Source organism: Neoarius graeffei, chromosome 4 (genome assembly GCF_027579695.1).
Source record: "Neoarius graeffei isolate fNeoGra1 chromosome 4, fNeoGra1.pri, whole genome shotgun sequence".
In the NCBI taxonomy this organism is placed as follows: domain Eukaryota; kingdom Metazoa; phylum Chordata; class Actinopteri; order Siluriformes; family Ariidae; genus Neoarius; species Neoarius graeffei.
Window position 1 is genome coordinate 65,128,031 of NC_083572.1, and position 24,022 is coordinate 65,152,052.

General features: G+C 43.3%; 1 protein-coding gene across 2 annotated transcripts in view; it reads left to right on the forward strand.

Moving 5' to 3' along the window:
• Positions 1-22,751, forward strand: part of aldh1l1 (aldehyde dehydrogenase 1 family, member L1) — a 44,221-nt gene extending 21,470 nt beyond the window's left edge. Inside the window, exons 5-23 of one of the 2 annotated variants that reach the window (XM_060919490.1) lie at positions 328-429; positions 610-699; positions 986-1,123; positions 2,082-2,207; positions 2,568-2,659; positions 2,775-2,922; positions 3,029-3,148; positions 4,680-4,807; positions 4,956-5,106; positions 9,651-9,721; positions 9,842-9,947; positions 10,062-10,149; positions 11,539-11,632; positions 11,735-11,834; positions 13,032-13,130; positions 20,760-20,925; positions 21,698-21,803; positions 21,875-22,074; positions 22,174-22,751. In XM_060919490.1, coding sequence (XP_060775473.1) covers positions 328-429; positions 610-699; positions 986-1,123; positions 2,082-2,207; positions 2,568-2,659; positions 2,775-2,922; positions 3,029-3,148; positions 4,680-4,807; positions 4,956-5,106; positions 9,651-9,721; positions 9,842-9,947; positions 10,062-10,149; positions 11,539-11,632; positions 11,735-11,834; positions 13,032-13,130; positions 20,760-20,925; positions 21,698-21,803; positions 21,875-22,074; positions 22,174-22,229 — 2,181 coding nt within the window. In that variant the 3' untranslated portion in view covers positions 22,230-22,751. Of the gene's footprint in view, positions 1-327; positions 430-609; positions 700-985; positions 1,124-2,081; positions 2,208-2,567; positions 2,660-2,774; positions 2,923-3,028; positions 3,149-4,679; positions 4,808-4,955; positions 5,107-9,650; positions 9,722-9,841; positions 9,948-10,061; positions 10,150-11,538; positions 11,633-11,734; positions 11,835-13,031; positions 13,131-18,670; positions 20,086-20,759; positions 20,926-21,697; positions 21,804-21,874; positions 22,075-22,173 lie in introns of those variants that run through there. The other variant, XM_060919491.1, reaches the window with a different exon arrangement.
• The last annotated feature ends 1,271 nt before the right edge of the window (positions 22,752-24,022 follow it).

Sequence of the window (24,022 nt, forward strand, 5' to 3'; positions counted from 1 at the left end):
TGAGAAATGTCTCTGAGCAGCTGTGTCAGTGACTGCTCCCGGATTGATCCGTGAGGCAAAATCTCTTAGGCGGCAGAGGTTTACATTCCTAGATCATACTTTGTCAGTTCAACCTCCTTCGGTACAGACAGATCAAAACCTATCATGTACTTTTATTTTGCTCGGTGCTACTACTCACTCTTTATTTCCTTATAAAATGTGCCCTTAAATGCTGCTTATTCCAGTAACAGACATTGCATTGATGTACAGTCTTGTTCATGCAGTTCTCTTCATATGTGCTGACGACATCTATTTGTGACTTTAAGATTGTATGTGTGTATATTTAAGGTGGAGGCAGTGCAGTTAATTGCAAGTGGTAAAGCTCCTAAAATTAACCAGCCTGAAGAAGGAGCCACATATGAGTGCATTCAGAAAAAGGACAATGCAAAGGTGGGCAATCATAGTTCTCTTTGGTGTCAGTTTTGGTTTCTTTTTTTTAAATGACACGGAACATGTTTAATACCCAAAACTCAAGACGTAAGCTAATTCACTAGAGTGTTTGTGCTGAACAAACGTGTGTGTGTGTGTGTGTGTGTGTGTGTGTGTGTGTGTGTGTGTGTGTGTGTGTAGATTGATTGGAATCAGCCTGCAAAAGCCATTCATAACTGGATCAGAGGAAATGATAAAGTTCCTGGAGCCTGGGCAGAGATTGATGGAAAGGTTTGTCACGTCACACACACATTTTATGCTTTTATTGAACCACACTAGTAGTGATATACCAGAAACATCTTTTGAGCATGGTTTTGTCCACCATGTGTTAAATAAAAAATGCAGCATGGTAGAAAGCCTTGTTAAATAAACACATCATCCATACACTGACCAAAAATCAAATTTACTTTCTGCCTAAATTTGCTGAGTAATGGTTAGTTAGCAGGATTGTATCTACTCTAAACCCCCCCCCCCCTTTTTTCCCTTCCTTCCTTTATTTATTTATTATTTTAAACAGAACGTGACCTTCTATGGTTCAACATTAGTGGATAATGGTTCAACAGCTAAAGGGCAACTGTTGGAGATCCCTGGAGCGAGTCAGCCAGGTCTGGTCAGCAAGAACGGCCTGATTCTGTTTGGCAACGATGGCAAGGCGGTGAGAACACAGAGTAATGCTCGTAGAATTTAAAGTAATATAGTCTTCTCATCTCATCTCATCTCATTATCTCTAGCCGCTTTATCCTGTTCTACAGGGTCGCAGGCAAGCTGGAGCCTATCCCAGCTGACTATGGGCGAAAGGCGGGGTACACCCTGGACAAGTCGCCAGGTCATCACAGGGCTGACACATAGACACAGACAACCATTCACACCCACATTCACACCTACGCTCAATTTAGAGTCGCCGGTTAACCTAACCTGCATGTCTTTGGACTGGGGGGGAAACCGGAGCACCTGGAGGAAACCCACGCGGACACAGGGAGAACATGCAAACTCCGCACAGAAAGGCCCTCGCCGGCCACGGGGCTCGAACCCGGACCTTCTTGCTGTGAGGCGACAGCTCTAACAATACAGTCTTCTATTAATGATTAAAAGTAGACTACTTCAGAGTTTTAATGCGTTCATTCATGACCGTTTGGTCTGTTTGTTTTAAAGCAATATGCACACATGTTTGGAAAATCAAAAATGAGGACATTTCAGTTACATAAATAGTCGAGCCTTTAAATCCAGCCTTAGCCAGAAAAGGACAAAATGCTCGTTTTTCTAAAAGCAGCACCGAACGCCGTTATTTCAGCTTATCAGAATGTAATAATGCTGCACTCAGCTCATCTTGGTCATACTGGCTGACCACGGAGTCAGTACATGAGCTGGACTTTATTCCCGCTTCAGCACTTTGTTTTTAGCTCACAAAATGAATGATGGGATGTAGTTTGAAAACAGGAAACGAGTCTGAAGTAGAAAGAAATGAAGGAAGAACTGAATGAGTGAGAGACAGTACAGAAGATGAATTTACTGCAAGTGCTTTATGCAGCAAACATTGAGTCAAATATGTATTTTACACGTGAGGTTTGCTCAGTTGAGTGTACAGTATGTACAATATGTGGTTGTGTTTATAGCTGCTGGTGAAGAACCTTCAGTTTGATGATGGGAAGATGATTGCAGCTGCTCAGTATTTCAAGGCTGCATCCAGCACTGCAGTGGAGCTCACGGAGGAGGAGAAGAGCTTTGCTGAGCAGATGAGGGTGAGGCACTGTTCACTACGCAGATGTTCACTTTGCAGCTACTGAACTAGAAGTTGAATATTTTCACCTGTGCAAAACAAAATGGCTGACATTTCAGTGTGAAGAGCTGGTTAAAGAGATTTTACTGCTGTATATAAGATCAGCTTCATTTTAATGATGCCCTATCATTTTTCCACTTTATCTTTTATCAGTAAGCTGTGTTATCTGTCATCATTAACCCATATAGGCTTACAACATACAGTTTGTAGTGAATTACAGATATGATTATGTAAGAAGGCGGAGCAAAGTGTCTCTTAGCTCTGTCGTGTGTGTGTGTGTGTGTGTGTGTGTGTGTGTGTGTGTGCGCGCGCGCGCATCCAGGTGGTCTGGAAGAGCATCTTGACTAATGTTGAGACCATTGATGACTCCACTGACTTCTTTAAGTCTGGTGCTGCCTCTATGGATGTTGTCAGGTGAATACAGGGTTTGTTTAAGTGGAGCACATAAACTCTCACACAAGGTGTTGTTGTCATTGTCTTGTACCTAGTTGTCCATTTTTCAATCTTTATATTTGTTTTTCTCCTGCAGACTGGTAGAAGAGGTGAAGTTGAGGGCGAGTCAGCTGCAGCTGCAAAATGAGGATGTTTACATGGCCACAACCTTTCAGGAGTTCATCCAGATGTGTGTGAGGAAGCTGAGAGGAGAGGATGCTGAGGAAGAACTAGTTGTAGATTATGTGAGGGTTTAACTTTCCTATAGCAATTTAAACACTTAACAATCCAGTTTCATGCTAAATTTCCATGAAACCCTAACTTCTATTTGAACCATTATATGTATTGCAGGTGGAGATGAATATCAACAACATGACTATCCGAATGCCTCACCAACTCTTTATAAATGGAGAGTTTGTGGATGCCGAAGGAGGAAAAACCTATAAGGCCATTAATCCTACAACTGCACAGGTAGAGTGTCAAGTTCTGTGGTTTATTAAAGGTCCATAGGAGAAGGTATGAGGGAGCTACTGTGTAACTGTGCACAGAGGTTGCAGCTCTAGTCCCTGTGAACAATACGCCTTCATAAACGCTCTGTTGTGATTATAGATAATGCTCAATGTCCAAGTCTTGCTTTTTTTAATATGTGCCCTTTTAGTCACTGTTTAGGTGTCTCATTTCCAGCCAAATTGATTGAAAACTTCTCATACTTCCATTTAGCACATCCTTTATGTCTCTTAAAGGTGTCATTGCATCGTTTTTTCATTAATTGTGCAGTGGTCTCTAGTATGAATGAATGCCCTGTGAGCCGGTTTTGGTGAAAGAAAAAAAAAAAAATCCTGTGATGCTCCTGTTTCATGCTGTTCTAGTTTGGTGGAGGAGTGGGTGGGGAGAGAACGACAGGATTTCAGCTCTTACTCATGAATATTCATGACATGTAAACATATCGCTTCTGATTGGCTAACAGCACTGTGACGCTCCCTCCAGTGGGTTATGGGCGAGGCCATGACTACTAATTTTCGAAGTGATGCAAGTTCGTAGGGCTTTTTCTGATTCGCTTGTTTTTCCGTCTATTTTCTTTCATAGGCTAATACAGGGAATGGGGGTAGAAGAACACTTTCACGTGCAGCATGCGTATGCAACTCAGAGTGACCTATAGCAGGGTTTTTTCTAGAAAAATTTAGTATAAGGGCGCTCACCATGGCGAGGGAGTGAAGCGGGGGGGGGGAGATGGTGCCGGTTGTCGTCCCCCCGCCGCCGCCGCGCAAAGCCTTTGAAAAATGCTCCAATGGGACATTCTGTGGCTATCTGAGAAGGAAATTGTAACAAATTGTCTGTCAACATTGAAAAAGAAAGAAGTAATCTTCTTCTGCCCCGGACAGTCTTTGGCTTTCTTCCGTTTCGTGCCGCGGGATGACATCTTTAAATGCCCAAGTGTCAACAAAAACAACTCGCGAACTACTACTGTCAAAAGCTCCCGCGCCGGTGGCTGAAAGGTCATTCAGTCTCGAGAAATCTCGCTCTACAAGTCAGCTGACCTTGTATGTGACCCATGTCAAATCTCGCGAGAGCAGCCACGACAAGTAAACAACTAAACAACATGGCGCCTCAGTCTGGAGAACGCCAATTCGGATTGTTTTTGCACCGTCTGGCGGTGTATCTACTATGATTGGAATATTTTTGGAGCAATTATAACGTATTTGATGATCAGACACATTGTCACGTAGTGTTGCTGGGATGTTTTCACGGAGTCGGTAAGGGGGCGCACGCCGAGAGTAAGAGGGCGCAGCGCCCCTGTTCCCCCATTTAGACGAAAGCCTGTATAGTATTTCAAAAAGAGCAAGTATTAAACGGTTTGTTGTGGAATGACACCTTTTAAATGTGGTCCTTATTGGAATTTTTCAATCCTCACCACCCACTCGTTTTCCTACATTGTCACACCACATATTTAATCTCTCTCTCTCTCTCTCTCTCTCTCTCATACCTGCTTTATTCTCTGTAGCCAATCTGCGATGTGTCACTAGCTCAGATCTCAGATGTGGAGAAAGCTGTGGCAGCCGCTAAAGAGGCATTTGAGAATGGCGAGTGGGGCAAAATGAACCCCAGAGACAGGGGAAGACTCATCTACAAGTGAGAGAATACACAATTAAAATGAGGCTTCCTCACTAAATCTAAAAATCAACAATTGCATTTCAATCTCAAGCAGTAGGGAATCTTTGTGAGCAAATATTCAAATAGAGGTGTGTGGTTTCCCCCCTTCTTCCCCCTCCTACTTCAGATTGGCAGATCTGATGGAACAGCATCAGGAGGAGTTGGCCACAATCGAGGCCATAGACTCAGGAGCTGTTTATACACTGGCCCTCAAAACCCATGTTGGAATGTCCATTCAGACATTCAGATACTTTGCAGGCTGGTGTGACAAGATCCAGGTGTGTGTGTTCCACTTAAATATTTTGTGGGTGTTTTTTGAAGTGTAGCTTTAGCATGACTAAGCAAAACTACCAAATATTGCAGGTTATCTTTGTCTATGTTTATAATAAATGTAATCTTTTTTTTTTTTTTTGTGGGGGACCACCCATACACAAAATTATTTTTTCCTTCATTTGTCAGCAGCTTGCATATTAGGCAGGATACAGTTAGCACAGAGCTGAGCAATAGACAGTTAAGTGTGCTTCTTTCTGATAATTAGCTCAAAAGCTTAATCACTGAACCACCCCTGAATGACATTGCACAATAATTGCATATAAGCAGCTTAATGTTAATGTGTTATTTTCTTAGGCCCTGTCCACACGGCAACGGATTCAGGTGAATCCGATAAAATTTTTTATCGTTTCGGCCTGGCGTCCACACGGCACCGGCGTTTTGGGTGCCCCAAAACGATATTTTTTGAGAATGGTTTCCAGAGTGGAAAAATCTGGCAACGGCGCCGTTGCGAAGTCGTCTGGATGAGTAGAACAGATTTGTTTACGATGACGTCACAACCACATGACTAGAAGAAGGGGTTTATGCGCATGCGTCCTACTTCTTCTATTGTTCTGGTGTCTCCGATGGGACCGTCTTACAGCGCACGTAGAGGATGTGTATTGCATCGTTTTCAGCAAGCGTTGCGTTGCCATATGTACCTGATATTTTACTGATCCGTTGCCCATGTGGACGCAATATTTTTTTTTTTTTTTTTTTTTTTTACCCGCTAAAAAAAAAAATCTCGTTGCCGTTGTCGTGTGGATGTAGCCTTAAAGTAGCAACTCTGCCACTAGTACTGGCTATAATCAAAATCACAGGCTTACGTGACGCTGTTCCTAGTGGGGGAGGAGATTACGTTTTGGGGTTTCGCAACAACTTGGAAACACCCCCCCCCCCCCCCCCATTAACTGTAAGGTGGTGTTTACATTAGACCGTATCAGCGGATCATCAGATTAACGTTTTTAAAACGATTCGCGTGCACACAGCAACGCCAATACACGGATACGCTAATCACATGACTAATTAGACGGCACGTAAGTTGAAATGTGTCAGTGCGGCTCAGCGCTTCCTCCTCAGCGGCTGCGCTCCAAATCACTCCGCCCTGAACAACGAGTGCCCTCTGGAGGGTGCGCACTCCGGCCCTGCGCAGCTCACAGAGCGCGCGAGTGAAGCGCACGAGCAGTGATTCGGGACTGAGCCGCTGTGTGTGTGATCCCAGTGCATATCGGGCATGCGCAAGTCACTCACCACTTGCAAGTGGAAGGATGGCAAGCCTAAAGACAATCATAACTACACAATGGGCAGTATTTGCATCTTACCATGAACAACATTAAGAATGACAAAGCAAAGCATTATATTCATACTTTTTATACTCTTTAATGAAAAACAAAAAGGTGATACAAGGCGGAAACAATAGCAGGAAGTGAAGTCCGCGCCGTTTTTCAGCAGTCGCGTCACATGACCAACGCCAGCGAATCAGGAAGGTGGATGTCACAGTGACGTTGTCCAATGACGACGTCAGCTAGAGCTCAGCACTGCGTTTCCTCGTATCTCAATGTTTGCACAGCACCGGATCAGATACGAACTGGGTTGAATACGTGGGCCCTGGCGGATTCAAGTTGTTCCACCTGTGGAGTCGTTTCCCGGCGTTTTAATGTGAACGGACAGTGCATCCGCGACAAAAACGAGACGGATACGGTCTAATGTAAACACCACCTAAGAGAAACTGGAGAAGCAATTATTTGTAGCTGTTTCAACATGAGTGATAACAAAAATGAACTTGTTTTGCAGAAGTTGCACAGCATTAAATGTAACTATAAGCTAATAAAGTACAATGTCATGCTTTAATGAATAAAAAATTAATTATTGGCAAGTTGCTGTGGTAGAAAAGGGGGAAAACTTCAGGATGTGGTACTGATTATTATCCTATAACAGCACTATGCAACAAGGAAAGACTTGCACACAAAGAACAATAATGAAATTCAAACTGGAGTCTGGATTTTAAATATGCACAGTGCTCAGCGTAAATGAGTACACCCCCTTTGAAAAGTAACATTTTAAACAATATCTCAATGAACAAAATTTCCAAAATGTTGACAAGACAAAGTTTAATATAACATCTGTTTAACTTATAATGTGACAGTAAGGTTAATAATATAAACTTGGATTACACATTTTTCAGTTTTACTCAAATTAGGGTGGTGCAAAAATGAGTACACCCCACAACAAAAACTACTACATCTAGTACTTTGTATGGCCTCCATGATTCTTAATGACAGCGCCAAGTCTTCTAGGCATGGAATGAACAAGTTGGTGACATTTTGCAACATCAATCTTTTTCCATTCTTCAACAATGACCTCTTTTAGTGACTGGATGCTGGATGGAGAGTGATACTCAACTCGTCTCTTCAGAATTCCCCATAGGTGTTCGATTGGGTTCAGATCAGGAGACATACTTGGCCACTGAATCACTTTCACCCTGTTCTTCTTCAGAAATCCAACAGTGGCCTTAGATGTGTGTTTAGGATCATTGTCATGTTGGAAAAGTGCACGACGACCAAGGGCACGGAGTGATGGTAGCATCTTCTCTTTCAGTATAGAGCAATACATCTGTGAATTCATGAAGCCATCAATGAAATGCAGCTCCCCGACACCAGCAGCACTCATGCAGCCCCACATAAGGACACTGCCACCACCATGTTTCACTGTAGGCACCATGCATTTTTCTTTGTATTCCTCACCTTTGCAACACCATACAGTTTTGAAGCCATCAGTTCCAAAAACATTTATCTTGGTTTCATCACTCCAGAGTATAGAGTCCCAGTAGTCTTCATCTTTGTCAGCATGGGCCCTGGCAAACTCTAGGCGGGCTTTTTTGTGCCTGGGCTTTAGGAGAGGCTTCTTTCATGGACTGCATCCATGCATGCCATTCCTCTGTAGTATACGCCATATTGTGTCATGAGAAATAGTCACCCCAGTTTGGCTTTCTACTTCTTTAGATAACTGCAGTGAACTTGCATGCTGATTTTCTTCAACCCTTCTCATCAGAAGATGCTCCTGTTGAGGTGTTAACTTCCGTGGATGATCTGGACGTCTCTGTGAGATGGTTGCAGTTCCATCTTTCTTAAATTTTTGTACCACTTTTGCTACAGTAGTCTGACTGATGAGTAAAGTTTTGCTGATCTTGTAGCTTTCACCTCTGTGGTGTAAAGAAATAATTTTCTTTGAGGAATTCTGAAGAGACAAGTTGAGCATCACTCTCCATCCAACATCCAGTCACTAAAAGAGGTCATTGAAGAATGGAAAAAGATTGATGTTGCAAAATGTTGCCAACTTGTTCATTCCATGCCTAGAAGACTTGGTGCTGTCATTAAAAATCATGGAGGCCATACAAAGTACTAGATGTAGTAGTTTTTGTTGTGGGGTGTACTCATTTTTGCACCACCCTAATTTGAGTAAAACTGAAAAATGTGTAATCTAAGTTATATTATTAACCTTACTTTCACGTTATAAGTTAAACAGATGTTGTATTAAACTTTTGTCTTTTCAACATTTTGGAAATTGTTTGTGTTCATTGAGATATTGTTTAAAATGTTACTTTTCAAAGGGGGTGTACTCATTTACGCTGAGCACTGTAGGTTAGTGGCATTCCAGGGTTAACTGTGAGTTGGCGTAGTGGTTAGCATGTCTGCCTCTCAACCGGGAGGTTGCAAGTTCTACTCGCGGTCGGGTCATACCAAAGACGATCATAAAAAATGGTACCTACTGGCAGGGCACACTGCAATACAGATGCGAGTGGGGAGTCAAACTCTCACGGTTACCAGAGGACTAGCTCCCCACTGTAACCCGAGCTATGTAATAGGCAAGAGGCTGAGGGCTACAGAAACGGAGATCGGCGCTGCCCTATGTGTTACATGGCGCGGGAAGGACATTCCAGGGCTGTAGAGAGTGGGGAAAAATATGCAGTAATGCATAGAGTATAATAGTGCAAAGGTTTTGGTCCATGTTGGAGTTTTTTCAGTCCAACAATGCATGATGGGTCACCCTACAGATTACTCTACAGATGTACTTAATCAAGCTCCAGCTCACTGATTGAACCTTCATGAAGCCCATTGCCAGCAGATCAGGTCATTACATGTACATTAGGATAATCTAATTCCATAGTACTAACACATTATCATACTCGTACTGATATACATGCATGTAAACTTTTTTTTTTTTCCTCCCTGACTACTGCACTAGAGAAGACAAACAGTTTTTAAGGCACATCTCAATTTTTTTTTCCTACAACACTGCTACACATTATGTTCTATTCTTTCGTGAAACAATCAGCTGATTTACATACAGCATTTATCATTTAACATGAAGTTGTCCTGTCTGCCAGTAGGTTGGTGTCTTTGTGATAAAGTTCTGTTTTTTCTCTGTACCTGCTATGATTATCTTGTAAGCAAAGTTGACAGCTCTGTATAAGACATTACTGTGTGTAACCATTTTGGTTATTCCTTTGCAGGGCTGCACTATTCCAATCAATCAAGCTCGGCCCAATCGCAACCTCACCTTTACGAAGAAAGAGCCAATTGGGTAAAGACTCCAACTTGCTATTCTGCATACGTGCTAATTTCGATGCACTGAATTTATAATATTATAGGAATCCATTCAGTAAGTACTTTTAGGAATCGGATAACCAAATTGTGTGTTTAGTGTGTGTGGTATTGTGATTCCTTGGAATTATCCTCTGATGATGCTAGCCTGGAAAACTGCAGCCTGTCTGGCAGCTGGAAACACTGTGGTACTGAAACCTGCACAGGTGAGGAGCTCATATGGCCTGCTGAATTGAACCTCCCTGAAGTCAGTTTGTTTAAGTTTTCATAACAGCTGACATGACAAAACTAGTTATGCGTGTTTGTGTGTTAAACTTTAGGTGACCCCACTGACTGCTGTGAAGTTTGCAGAATTGACTGCAAGGGCAGGGTTCCCTAAAGGAGTTATCAACATCCTGCCTGGATCAGGTACGTTTTACAGTGGTCCTAGTCAAAGAGTAAATTTCTCATCTCATCTCATTATCTCCAGCCACTTTATCCTGTTCTACAGGGTTGCAGGCAAGCTGGAGCCTATCCCAGCTGACTACGGGCGAAAGGCGAGGTACACCCTGGACAAGTCGCCAGGTCATCACAGGGCTGACACATAGACACAGACAACCATTCACATTCACACCTACGCTCAATTTAGAGTCACCAGTTAACCTAACCTGCATGTCTTTGGACTGTGGGGGAAACCGGAGCACCCGGAGGAAACTCACGCGGACACGGGGAGAACATGCAAACTCCGCACAGAAAGGCCCTCGCCGGCCGCTGGGCTCGAACCCGGACCTTCTTGCTGTGAGGCGAAAGTGCTAACCACTACACCACCGTGCTGCCCAGGAGTAAATTTACATTGTTAATTTGACATGCTCATGTAAGGAAACCCAGCCAAGGTCAAATTAATCAGGACCCTAGAAATAGTTTGAAATGAACTGAAACTGTTAGTTGTTCACTGGTTTTATGGCCTTCAGATTTCAAGAAGACACGCATCATCTTTGGCTCATATAAAGCTAAACCAACCTCACTGTTGTTCCTGCCCTCGGAAATTTATGGCCTTGGGCAAAGACACCCAATTGAGATAAAGGACTTTGTAAGCATTGTTAAATCATAAGCTGTTGCATAATACGACTGTTAACCCAGATTATATCCACAATTCATAATTATATCCACAGACATTAACGTCTTGCCTCCAGGTCTATTTTCAGGCTGTTAAAGTATATCGGGCATGTTTGGTTTCATTTTGATGTATGCTGGTTAATGATTCTGGATGGGTCCAATACTCAATGAAAAATGATTTTATCTTGTTTAAAAAGGGTGGCCAAGCACTAATGGTGGTAGAGTAACTCTTGAATGGATGACAGATTAACTTTTGTTAGGAGTGAGTGCCTGTACTGTGCGTGTCTGTACGACACCTCTCCCTACCCACATAATTTGATCACTTTTTTTTTTTTTGATGTGCCAACAAGTAGTGTTGCAAAGAACTGCAAGCTGTGTTTGTTTTTGCAATCACTGAGCAGTGCTTATAATGTGTTCAGCTTGGTCATGAATTTACTTAAGTTGGGCAATGAGTAATCCTTAGTTCTTGGCATTAGTTCCACAATATTTTGTTTAGTCAAAATTTGATTCTATACAAAGCTTTACCATAATTTTGTTTGTTTGTTTGTTTGTTTGTTTGTTTGTTTGTTTGTTTGTAGGTTAGAAATGGGATTGGGTGCCCTTGTTGAATTGCATATTGTATGTCTTCATGTCTTTCTAAAATTGCTGAATGCAGAGTACTTATCATAGAGAATGTGATCATTTCCTCTCAACACATTTCAGGTGCTCTGGTTGGTCAACGTTTGTCAGACCACCCTGATGTGCGCAAACTGGGCTTCACTGGTTCCACTGAGATTGGCAAACAGATCATGAAGAGGTTGGTGAACTCTGACCCTCAGCTACAAACGACATGGCTCACAATGCTGAGTTCATGATTAGGTAGTTGCTAAGTGTGTGTGTGCGTCTGTTTGTCTTGCAGCTGTGCGATCAGTAATGTGAAGAAGGTCTCTCTGGAGCTGGGTGGTAAATCCCCTCTGATTATATTCAGTGACTGTGAACTGGACAAAGCAGTCAGAATGGTCAGAGTGCCTCTTTGCTCACTTCACATATGAAATATTTGAGTGTTATGAAAGTAGTTATAACGAATTATACAACCACAATTCTAAAAGAGCTGGGATGTAAAACATAAAAACCGACTGTGATTTGCAACTCATGGAAACCCTATATTTAATTGCAAATGGCACAAAGACAACATAACCTTTTTTTTTTTTTTTCCTCAGTTTCAACTTTTTGTTTTTAAATGCTCATTTTTAATTTGGTACCAGCAACATGTTTCCAAAAATTTGGGACCGGGACAACAAAAGACTGGAAAAATTGTGTAATAGGTGTGTGGGGTGCCATCCATCCATCTGGTAACAGGTCAGCAACATCATTTTTGTATAAAAAGTGCATCCCAGAGAATCCTCAGTCTCTCCAAAGTAAAGATGGGGAGGGGTTGACCACTTTGTGAAAGATTGCATGGGCAAATTGTGTAAATCAAAATGTGAAGTTCTTGTTGGAAATCATGGACATCGTGTCCTCCGGGCTAAAGAGGAGAGGGAAAAGGGACCATCTGGCTTCTTGGTGCACAGTTCAAAAGCCAGCATCTGTGATGGTATGAGGGTGCTTTAGTGCACATGACATGGGCAGCTTGTACATTTGGGAAGGCATCATTAATGCTGAATTTTGTGTGTGTGGGTGTGCGTGTAATATAATTACACACAGGTTTTGGAGCAACATGTTGCCATTTGGAGGACCTCTTTTTCAGGAAGGGCCTTGCTTATTTACGCAAGACAATGCCAAGCTGCATTGTGCATGTATTACAGCTGCATGGCGCCATAATAGGAGAGTCTGGGTGCTAAACTGGCCTGCCTGCAGTCCAGACCTGTCCCCTATTGAAAACATTTGGTGCTTATGAAGTGCAAAATGCGACAAAGGAGACCCTGAACTGTTGAGCAACTGAAATTGTATCTCCGTCAAGAATGGGACAACATTTCTCTTTCAAAACTACAGCAATTGGTCTCGTCAGTTCCCAAACGTTTAGTGTTAAAAGATGTCTTTTGATATATAGGGTTTCCCTGATTTTTGCAAATTGTCACATTCTGTATTTATTAGCATTTTACACAGTGTCCCAACATTTTTGGAATTGCGGTTGTACATATTTGGTGAAGTCTTGTGCAGAATGCACTTTTAAGAACAAACGTCTTAACACAGTCACTGTCTCTTGGCCTGTACAGGGGATGAGTTCAGTGTTCTTCAATAAGGGGGAGAACTGCATTGCTGCAGGACGACTGTTTGTAGAAGAATCCCTGCATGACACGTTTGTCCAAAGAGTGGTAAGAGAGAATATATATATATATATATATATATATATATATATATATATATATATATATATATATATATATATATATTATTATTTTTTTAATTTTTTTTTTTTCTTCTAACATTTTAAAGTGCATTATGCAGCTTGTATTGTACCCTCAGCTCCAGAATTATTGGCACTCTTTAATTGAGAAAAAAATTATATACACCTTCTAATTCAATGTATTATTGTTTTATTTTCTACATTTGTAGAATTATGCTGAAGGCACCAGAACCATGAAATAACACATGGAATTATGTAGTAAGAAAAAGTGTCAACAAAGCAAAATGTCTTTTATATTTTAGATTCTTAAATGTAGCCATCTTTTGCTTTGACAGCTTTGCAATCACTTGACATTCTCTCAGCCAGCTTCATTAGGTAGTGCCGCTGGTTAAGTGTGCCTTCAATTTTGAATAAATCACCAACAGTGTCACCTGCAATGCACCATCACACCTCCTCCTTCATGCTTCACCGTGGGAACCACACATGCAGAGACTATCCTTTTTCTACATCTTCCAAAGACAGTGGTTGGAACCAAAAAGCTCAAATTTGTACTCATCAGACCAAAGTACACCCCACTGAAGAATTGCCTTCTTAACATGGTTGAGGGGTTTGGGTGTCCCAGTTATCCTTGGAGCTGTGTTGTCAGGGGCATTAGCTCCTGGTATGGTCTCTCAAGGCAAATTGGTTCCAGGGAGGGTCTAGACAAAGCAATTGAAGACCCTGATAAAACTACCAAAAAGGTGCTGCAGCACCTCACCTGGGAGGGGGAAACTAAGGCCTCTGCCTGGAGCCAGACCTGGGAAGGGAGCTCGCCAGCGAGTATCTGGTGGCCGGGCCTTGGCCCATGGGGCCCGCCCGGGCACAGTCCGAAGAAATTGCATGGAGCTGCTGCAATGGGGGTCCACCACCCACAAGGACAGGCACAGGGGTCGGGTGCAATATGAGCTGGGTGGCAGGCAAAGGCGGGAGCCTGGGCATGCTGATCCTCAGCAGCGCAGACTAGTGATTGGGACATGGAACATCACTTCTCTGGTGGGGAAGGAACTGGAGCTGGTGCAGGAGGCGGAGTGGTACCAACTAGATATAGTTGGGCTCACCTCCACACATAGCGCCGGTTCTGGAACCAAATTCCTGGAGAGGGGGTGGAATCTCTCCTTTTTTGGTGTTGCCCAGGGTGAGAGGTGTCGGGCAGGTGTGGGGATACTCAAGCCCTCGGCTGAGCGCCGCTGTGTTGGAGTTCTCCCCAGAGAATAGTTCTCCTGGGGGACTTCAACACTCATGTGGGCAATGATGGAGAAACCTGGAGGGGGGGGTGATTGGGAGGAACGGCCTGCCTGATCGAAACCCGAGTGGTGTTTTGTTGTTGGACTTCTGTGTACATCATGGATTGGCCATAACAAACACCATGCTCGAGCATAAGGTGGTTTATAAGTGTACCTGGTACCAGAACACCTTAGGCCAAAGATTGATGATCAACTTTGTGATCGTATCATCAGATCTACGGCTGTATGTCCTGGACACTCAGGTAAAGAAAGGTGCAGAGCTGTCAACTGATCACTACTGGTGGTGAGTTGGATCAGATGGTGGGGGAGGCTGCCGGACAGACCTGGTAAACCTAAGCGTGTAGTGAGGGTGAACTGGGAACGTCTGGCGGAGTCTGCTGTTCATGAGGTCTTCAATTCCCACCTCTGGAAGAGCTTTTCATGCATCCCGGGGGAGGTTTGGTACATGGAATCCGAATGGACTGTGTTCAAAGCTTCCATTGTAGAGGCGGATTGTAGGAGCTGTGACCAAAAGGTCATCAGTGCCTGTTGTGGCAGTAACCTAAGAACCTGCTGGTGGACACTGGCAGTGAAGGAAGCTGTCAAGCTGAAGAAAGGGGCCTTTCGGGCTTGGTTGGCCCAGGGGTCCCTTGAGGCAGCAGGCAGGTACCAAGAGGCCAGAAGGGCTGCAGCTTCGGCAGTTGCTGAAGCAAAAACCCGGGTGTGGGAAGAGTTCAGGGAGGCCATGGAGAAGGAATTTCAGTTGGCCTCAAGGAAGTTCTGGTAAACGGTTCAGCGACTCAAGAAAGGGAAGCAGAGCTTGCTTCAGGCTGTACACAGCTGGGGAGGAGAACTGCTGACCCGAATAGAGATCTTGCAGTCACGTGACCGGAAAGTACACAGCCGCCATCTTGTCGGTAAAAAACACCGCTGAATACTGCTGCACTCATGTACAAAATGGATAAATTTCAACCGATGGACTACACGGCTCATTTTTCGAATGAACAGATAACTAGATATATGTCTAAAATAAACGACCTACAGATTAGTGACCCTTATCGATTACCGGACGTAGTTTTCACAACCGTGTCAGTGGATATTGAACTGCCAGAGGTGGAATACCCAGATGTGTATAATTACCTCATTAACTTTCCCTTGCTGTTCAGTGGTGAAGCACTGCGTGCTTATAAATCTCTGGACAGTTATCTTTACAGAAATTCAGGATTTGTCAGCCGCCCTCAGATGTGGCATCTTGTAAACAAGAAAATAACAATCCTCATTGGACAGGTAAGTCACTTAAGTATTACTAGTACTGATACTAGATATATCAGTAGTATCTAGTATAGCACTGACCAGCCGATTATAGAATAAGGTAATTCCAGCTGTAATTCCAAATCGTCCGTCTTGTTTACCATGGATCTGGCGTTGGAGAGATAGAGGCTTGGCAGTGGAGATTTGAGTGGCTGTTTTCTGAGCTTAGTCAACAGGCCGGCTCTGCAGCCTCGCTTTTGCTTCCTCTCCCGACGCCGCCTCCTTCGCCTGCCAGACCCGATAACAATCCACGGAGACCCCGCTGGTCTCACTATCTCGTCTGGAATGTTGTGCATGCGATGGAAATTGCTACAAACCGTCATTTTCTGCTGGAAACCAATGTCCAGTAAGTCCATACGGTTGTAGTGGATATTGAAGTCCGGTACAGACAAACAACACGCAAAAATACACATAAAAAACGTGCACAGGTAGGGAGAGCTTGCAGCCGTTGTAGTAGAATTGTATATAGTAGGGTTTTCCAGAAGAAAAGGCAGAAGTAGAAGGTGGAAATATGGCGTTTGACCGACAAGATGGCATCTGTTACAATCTGGATCGGCTGTGACGTCACATGCAATATCTCTATAGGGGATATTGTTGGATGGTGGAAGGAGCACTTTGAGGAACTCCTGAACCCATCCTCCATGGAGGAGGTGGAGTCTGAGGACTCTGGGGAAGCTTCACCCATATTTCTGACAGAGGTCACTGAGGCAGTCAAGAAGCTCCTCAGTGGCAAAGCACCAGGGTGGATGAGATTCGTCCTGAGATGCTGAAGGCTCTGAACATTTGTTGAGCTGTCTTGGCTGACACGCCTTTTCAATGTCGCATGGAGGTTGGGTACAGTGCCTGTGGAGTGGCAGACCGGGGTGGTGGTTCATCTTTTCAAAAGGGGGACCGGAGACTGTGCTCCAATTATAGGAGTATCACACCGGGAATGATTATTCCAGGGTGCTGGAAAGGACGCTCTGACTGATTTGTTGAACCTCAGATTCAGGAGGAGCAATGCGAATTCCATCCTGGCTGTGGAATGGTGGGACCAGCTGTTTACCCTGGCAAGGTTGTTGGGGGTTCATGGGAGTATGACCAGCCAATCTACATGTGTTTTGTAGATTTGGAAAAGGCTTAAGACTGTGTCCCCCAGGGACTCTTGTGGGGAGCACCGTGAGAGTATGGGGTATCGGGGACGTTGCTACGAGCCATCTGGTCCTTGTACAACCAAAGTAAGAGCTGTGTTCAAATTTGCAGCACAAAGTCAAACACATTTCCAGTGTGTGTTGGACTCCGCCAAGGCTGCCCCTTGTTGCTGATCCTGTTTTGTGATCTTCATGGATAGGATCTAAAGGCGCAGCCAGGGTGAGGAGGGTGTCCAGTTTGGGAACCTCAGAATTGCATCTCTGCTTTTTTGCAGATGATGTAGTTCTGTTGGCTTCTTCAGAGCATGACTTTCAGAAAGCACTGGAATGGTTTGCAGCAGAGAGTGAAGCAGCTGGGATGAGCGTCAGCACCTCCAAGTCTGAGGCCATGGTTCTCTCCTGGAAAACAGTGGGATGCTCCCTCTGGGTTGGGAGTGAGTTGCTGCCCCAAGTGAAGTTCAGGTATCTCAGGGTCTTGTTTACGAGTGATTGCAAAATGGAGCGTGAGATGGACAGGCAGGTTGGGGCGGTGTCAGCAGTAATGTGGGTGTTGTACCGGTCTGTCGTGGTGAAGAGGGAGCTGAGCCGGAAGGTAAAGCTTTCGATTTACCAGTCAATCTACGTTCCAGCCCTCACCGATGGTCATGAGCTTTGGGTAGTGACCGAAAGGATGAGATTGCGAATACAGGCGGCTGAAATGAGCTTTCTCCGGAGGGTGGCTGGGCTCACCCTCAGAGATAGGGTGAAGAGCTCAGACATCCGGAGGGATCTCAGAGTAGAGCCACTGCTCCTTCATGTTGAAAGGAGTCAGCTGAGGTGGTTCGGGCATCTGATTAGGATGCCTCCTGGGCGCCTTCTTTTGGAGGTTTTCCAGGCATGTCCAACTGGGAGGAGACCTCTGGGTAGACTCCGAACACGTTGGAGAGATTTATATATCTCATCTGGCCTGGGTGTGTCTTGGGATCCCCCAGGAGGAACTGGAAAGTGTCGCTGGGGAGAGGGACACCTGGAATAGCCTGCTCCCACCATGACCTGACTTCGGATAAGCAGAAGAAAATGGAATGAATGGACCGAAGTACAGATTTCCACTGTTTTAATGTCCATTTCTTGTGTTTCTTGGTTCAAGCAATTCTCTTATTATTTTTGGCCTCCCTCAGTAGTGGTTTCTTTGGAGCAATTTGACTGTGAAGGCCTGATTCACAGAGCCCCCTCTGAGCAGTTGATGTTGAGATGTGTCTGCTATTTGAACTGTGAAGCATTCATGTAGGCTCTAATCTGAGGTGATGTTAATTGGTGATTTTCTGAGACTGGTAACTCTAATGAACTTATCCTCTGCAGCAGAGGTAAGTCTTGGTCTTCTCCTGAGACAGTCCTCATGAGAGTCAGTTTCATCAGTGTGTTTGTTTTTGAAACTGTACTTGGAGATGCATTTTAAATCTTTTTTTTTTTTTTTTCTGGATTGACTGACCTTCATGTCATAAAGTAATGATGGACTGTCATTTCTCTTTACACTGCAACCCCACTATAACAAACTCCTTGTGGAACATCCAAATAGTTTGCAATACTGAAATGAACCCGCTTGTCATGTCAGAACCTCATGTTCTATTCAAAATTTTAGGCACAGTCTCCTTCTGAATTTCTCCTTCCAAGTCACTATCGCAGTTCATGGACTGACTGATCATGAACAGAGACTTAAATGATGGAGGTTATCATTGTATTGTTGTCAATGTCCACCAACTGACTTGCTATGTCTTCTAAATCTTCACTATTCAGTTCATTCATCCATCACCATTTATTCTGTGCAGGGTCGCAGGCAAGCTGGAGCCCATCCCAGCTGACTATGGGCAAGAGGCAGGGTACACCCTGGACAAGTCACCAAATCATCACAGGGCTGACACATGGAGATATGCCACACCTACGATCAATTTTAGAGCCACCAATTAACCTAACCACATGTCTTTGGACTGTGGGGGGAAACCGGAACACCCAGAGGAAACCCATGCAGACACAGGGAGAACATACAAACTCCGTACAGAAAGGCCTTTGTCAGCTGCTGGGCTCAAACCCAGAACCTTCTTGCTGTGAGGCGACAGTGCTAACCACTACACCACCATGCCACCCTCGGTTCATTCATGTGTTGCAAATCCCCAATGTCAATTATGTCGCAGGGCTAGGTGGGGGGGGTGTAAAAATGCCGCTGGTACGCTTTAGCTAGGTGTTAAGTTTAGTGGTATAAGCAGTCAGTTCTTCTTTTTATTGATCCTTTGATCACCATTCTCAATAATTGTTAGTGATCAACACCTAACAAGACTTGCTTAAGCCTTTGTTTTATGGTGTTCACATGTATTGTTAACTTGACTGCAGACTTGATTACTTATTGTTTGTCTCTGGTGGGAAGAGGAATGCATGGCTCAGTGTGTCCTATAACCAGGTGAATGTAATTGCAGGAAGAGTGTTTGTTTACAAACAGGCAGGTAAACAGTTCAGGAATGTAAGACAAAGGCAGGGTCATGAAATGGGCAATGGTCATATAAGGCACAAACAGAATGGAGGAGGCAAAGACGGAAAGGCAGAGTCCAAATACACAAAGTCAAAACCAGAAAGGCAATACACTGATACAAGGCTTGGTAACATGAGACACTAGGTATAGTACATATACTTCACCAAGTCTGGGTGTTTAGAGAGTCCTTATAAGTGCACACTGTGATTGCGCTCAAATCCGGAACAGGTGCATAGTACTGTAATTAGTCCTAATGGCGCTTGGAGCACGGACGTGTGTGTGTGTGTTTTGCTGGGTTTTTGTTTGTTTGTTTTTGGTTTTTAAATTGACCACATAGTTCATAGTTTTGATGTTTTCAGTATCATTCCACAATGTAGAAAATAGTCAAAATACAGAAAAACCTATGAATTACAAGGTGTGTCCAATCTGTACTGTGTATGTGTGCATAATATTATTTCATACACCATGTATACTTTCGTCTAAGTGTCCAGAGTGTTCGCTAAGGTAGGCTCATGGTTTATCACGTATTGACTTGGTACAAACTCTGTTTACCCCAAAAGTGAAAAGAGAGAAAACTCCCTTTTAAACATTTCATTCAGGAGCAACACAAAACATTTTAGCACCCAGTATTGGATTACAAACTGAATGGATTAGGTATCTCATCTCATCTCATCTCATTATCTCTAGCCGCTTTATCCTTCTACAGGGTCGCAGGCAAGCTGGAGCCTATCCCAGCTGACTACGGGCGAAAGGCGGGGTACACCCTGGACAAGTCGCCAGGTCATCACAGGGCTGACACATAGACACAGACAACCATTCACACTCACATTCACACCTACGGTCAATTTAGAGTCACCAGTTAACCTGACCTGCATGTCTTTGGACTGTGGGGGAAACCGGAGCACCCGGAGGAAACCCACGCGGACACGGGGAGAACATGCAAACTCCGCACAGAAAGGCCCTCGCCGGCCACGGGGCTCGAACCCAGGACCTTCTTGCTGTGAGGCGACAGCGCTAACCACTACACCACCGTGCCGCCCTGGATTAGGTATATGTGCCAGAATATGTTATAGGGAGAAAAGCCTATTTTGGACAAAACATAATTTTTCATCTTTGCTGTTTTAACAGAATTCAACTCCAGTGAATTTTCCTAGGCTACTTGATATACTATATAGCTGCGCACAACTTGAACCGTGTTATACACATTTTATTCATGCAATTGCCTTTAAAGCTATAAATATTTTGGGCTTTGTTTTCATTAGTTAAAACAGTATAAATTTGAAGCAGTGCAAAAGTTGAGACTCCTCACTGTCTTACAAGGTCAGTGGTTCATATTTTAAATTGATGGATGCCTGTGATAGTTCTGACTGCAGCGGAGTACTGTATGTTTGTAGGTTGAAGAGGTGAAGAAGATGAAGATTGGTGACCCTCTGGACCGTTCCACTGATCACGGCCCCCAGAACCACAAAGCTCACTTGGACAAACTGGTGGAATACTGTGAGCGAGGAGTCAAGGAGGGAGCCACGCTTGTGTGTGGGGGGAAACAAGTCAACCGGACAGGTGAAGACTGTGTGTGCACACGCACCTGAGACTCATACCAATCATAGCCAAGTCAAAAACTTTTGAGAATTTTTAATTTTCCCCAAATGTCACGAAACCGTTACATTTGGAGATGGGGGGGCAACTTTTTTAACAAAAATAATATTAATGCATACTGCATTTTAAGTGTAATAGTGTCAGTAATATGGTGCTCAGTGAACACAGCAGACCCAGTATAAGAAGGCATTTTTATTTTGGCTCATGCCATTGGCAGTATAGTTGGCCAGTTAGTATTTTTATTTTATTTCGCTTTCTGGCCTGTGGTGGACACTAATGATAATATCCCATCAGCTCCTGGAACTGTCTCTTCTCCATTTCTGGATTCTGCTTTTTATCTAAAGTGGAAGCTCAAATCCCTTACCTCCACTCATCCATTTGCACACTTTCCATATTTGCTGTGTGTGAGCGACTATAGTACTGCTCTCACATGCTGTGTATATAAAACTAATCAAGCTTTATTTTCATCTAAATAGCATGTACACAGCAGAGCCATAGAATGTGTTTCATTAGTTACTGAAACATAGCTGGCACCCTGAACAGTCTGAATAGAAAAGTGCTTAATTGATGTGAGGAGAAAGCCCTTTGTTTCTTGGACACTGAATTTTATACATATATTCTCATGTCACTTTATGTATGGCAGAAGTATTTAGGTCACACAGGATCAATTTTGAAAGCTACTATGTGTTTGGCAATTGGAGGGTCAAGAAATATTTTGACTTTTCTCTTCCCTCAGGTTTTTTCTTTGAGCCCACTGTGTTCACTGATGTGCAGGATCATATGTACATTGCTACTGAGGAGTCGTTTGGCCCTGTCATGATCATCTCCAGATTTCCGAATGAGTAAGTGCTAATCCTAAGCTTCCATTTTTACACTTCTGACTTGATCTCTACTAAATCATTTTCTCTCTCAGTGATGTAGATGGGGTGCTGCAGAGGGCCAATGCTACAGAGTATGGCTTGGCATCAGGAGTGTTCACAAGGGACATCAGTAAGGCCCTGTATGTAAGCGAGAAGCTTCAAGCTGGAACCGTGTTTGTCAACACCTACAACAAGACCGATGTGGCAGCTCCCTTCGGTGGTTTCAAGCAATCTGGTTTTGGCAAAGATCTGGGTAAGCCTGAACTGTGCATGCATGTGTGCAAAGATAAATCAAATAAGTATGTATCTGTCCTGCTAACATTGTGGGTTTCCGCCCCTCTCTTCCCAACAGGCCAAGAGGCTCTTAATGAATATTTGAAGACAAAAGCTGTGACAATTGAGTACTGATTCGTCTACATGAAACATCAGTAAATTGTAACCGTGAACTTAAATATTTCTGACAAACAAGAAGGGAATTTTAACTGTTATAAAAGTGAATGAATAGTGTTGCCCATGAGACTTAAGGTGATATATGTAGCTATTTTAGACAATTTCATAATATGGTTTTAAAAATGTAGAAAAGTTTATACTGGAAAAGGACATTCACATATATATTTTATATTAATATTCAGTGGAGTTCATAATTTAGAGTTACCATAGCCATTTGTAAATGTATTGCAGTATTTCAGTCATAGGCCATATAAATTGAATATAATCTTCTCACTTGATTGTTTGTATGGTGATATTACGATTGGTATTGTTGGTATTACTAGTACCAATAACCATTTTTCACTGAATCTTCTACTTAAACAGCTGCTTCCTTGGATTAGATTCTGCCTCACTCATGAGCCTGCCAAATGATTAAATGTAAATGCACTACAAGAGAAAAATGGCATTTAAAATGAAAGTATAATATATAACAAAAACTCACTTATCTAGTCAACTCCAGCATTTATGGATTTCATAAAAATAAGCAAAACTTTTTAAAAATGCAATGAAATGATGAGCTTACACATAAGGGTTGGCTTTACCCAGTGTTAAATACAGGAAAAGCAAGAAAGAAAATGTTTAAAAGTTTAGTATTTTTCTCCAAAACAGTTTTTAATAACTGAACCCTTTCTTGAAGTGAATGTACAGCTCTCAGGAAGGCTTTTTTCACACAACAAAACAAAAAGGCAAAAATCTTGTTTAAGTGGAATGTGGTGTCTTAATTCTGAAACTTCTGATCCTGACCATCAACTATACAATTCTGAAATTGTGTACCATTTTGTCTCTTTCATCTTCTTCCTCAGTGTGCAGTGGAGCATTTTGCTCATGTCTAATGCCATGTACACACGTAGCCGGGTATTTTTAAAACCGAACATTTTCCCCCCCTCCGTTTATAAAAATGTTTTATCCACACCACCTCGTCTTCGAAAAAAATCCCTTCCACACATAACCGAACATCTGCGTTTTCAATCACATTCATAAGCATTCCAAACCTGTAGATGGCATTATTTCCCCAAATCCTACTCCCTAATCACATCGCCTGTGCTCTTGGAGCAGTAGTTGGGCTTCTAAAATTAAACATGTAAATAGCACCTGCACAATAATTAACGCTTTCAAGGCACTACTCCGATCCATTACTCTTTAGCTAGCCGCACACTACGCCGATTTTCAGCGTACCGAGCCAACTGAAGTCGCGAGTCAGGCGTAAAGACTAGTTTTCGATGGTACCGACTCATCTCACAGCCGATTCGAAAAACTAATCGGGAGCCAGACTGATCGGCGAGAGTCGCTAGCAATAGCCAATCATATCTTTCGCATATAACACGTGACATCATTAAACACAATTTCTAGCGCGAGAACTACGTGTTGGTAGCACCTAATGCAGGTATATACTGTAATTCCATAGACTGAAGCTTTATCCATAGACACAGTGGGCTGGAAAGCCACTCTGCTCAAGTTGTGTGGCTGAATTCCAAATCGCTTTAACTCCCCTATATAAGTGCACTATTTAAGGTTGGGAATAATAGCTCATGCAGCCTAGATAGTGCGCTACATATTCCATGTTGTGTCATTTGTAATTCAGCCTGTAGCATCTTCAAGTGTTGGATTTAACAGTAACTATATCCAATAGCCAATCACAAAGCTATTAAGTTGTCACGTGTCGCTTCAATCGCGACTGCACTCGTCAACAGTCGGGGGATATGTGCGTGCCC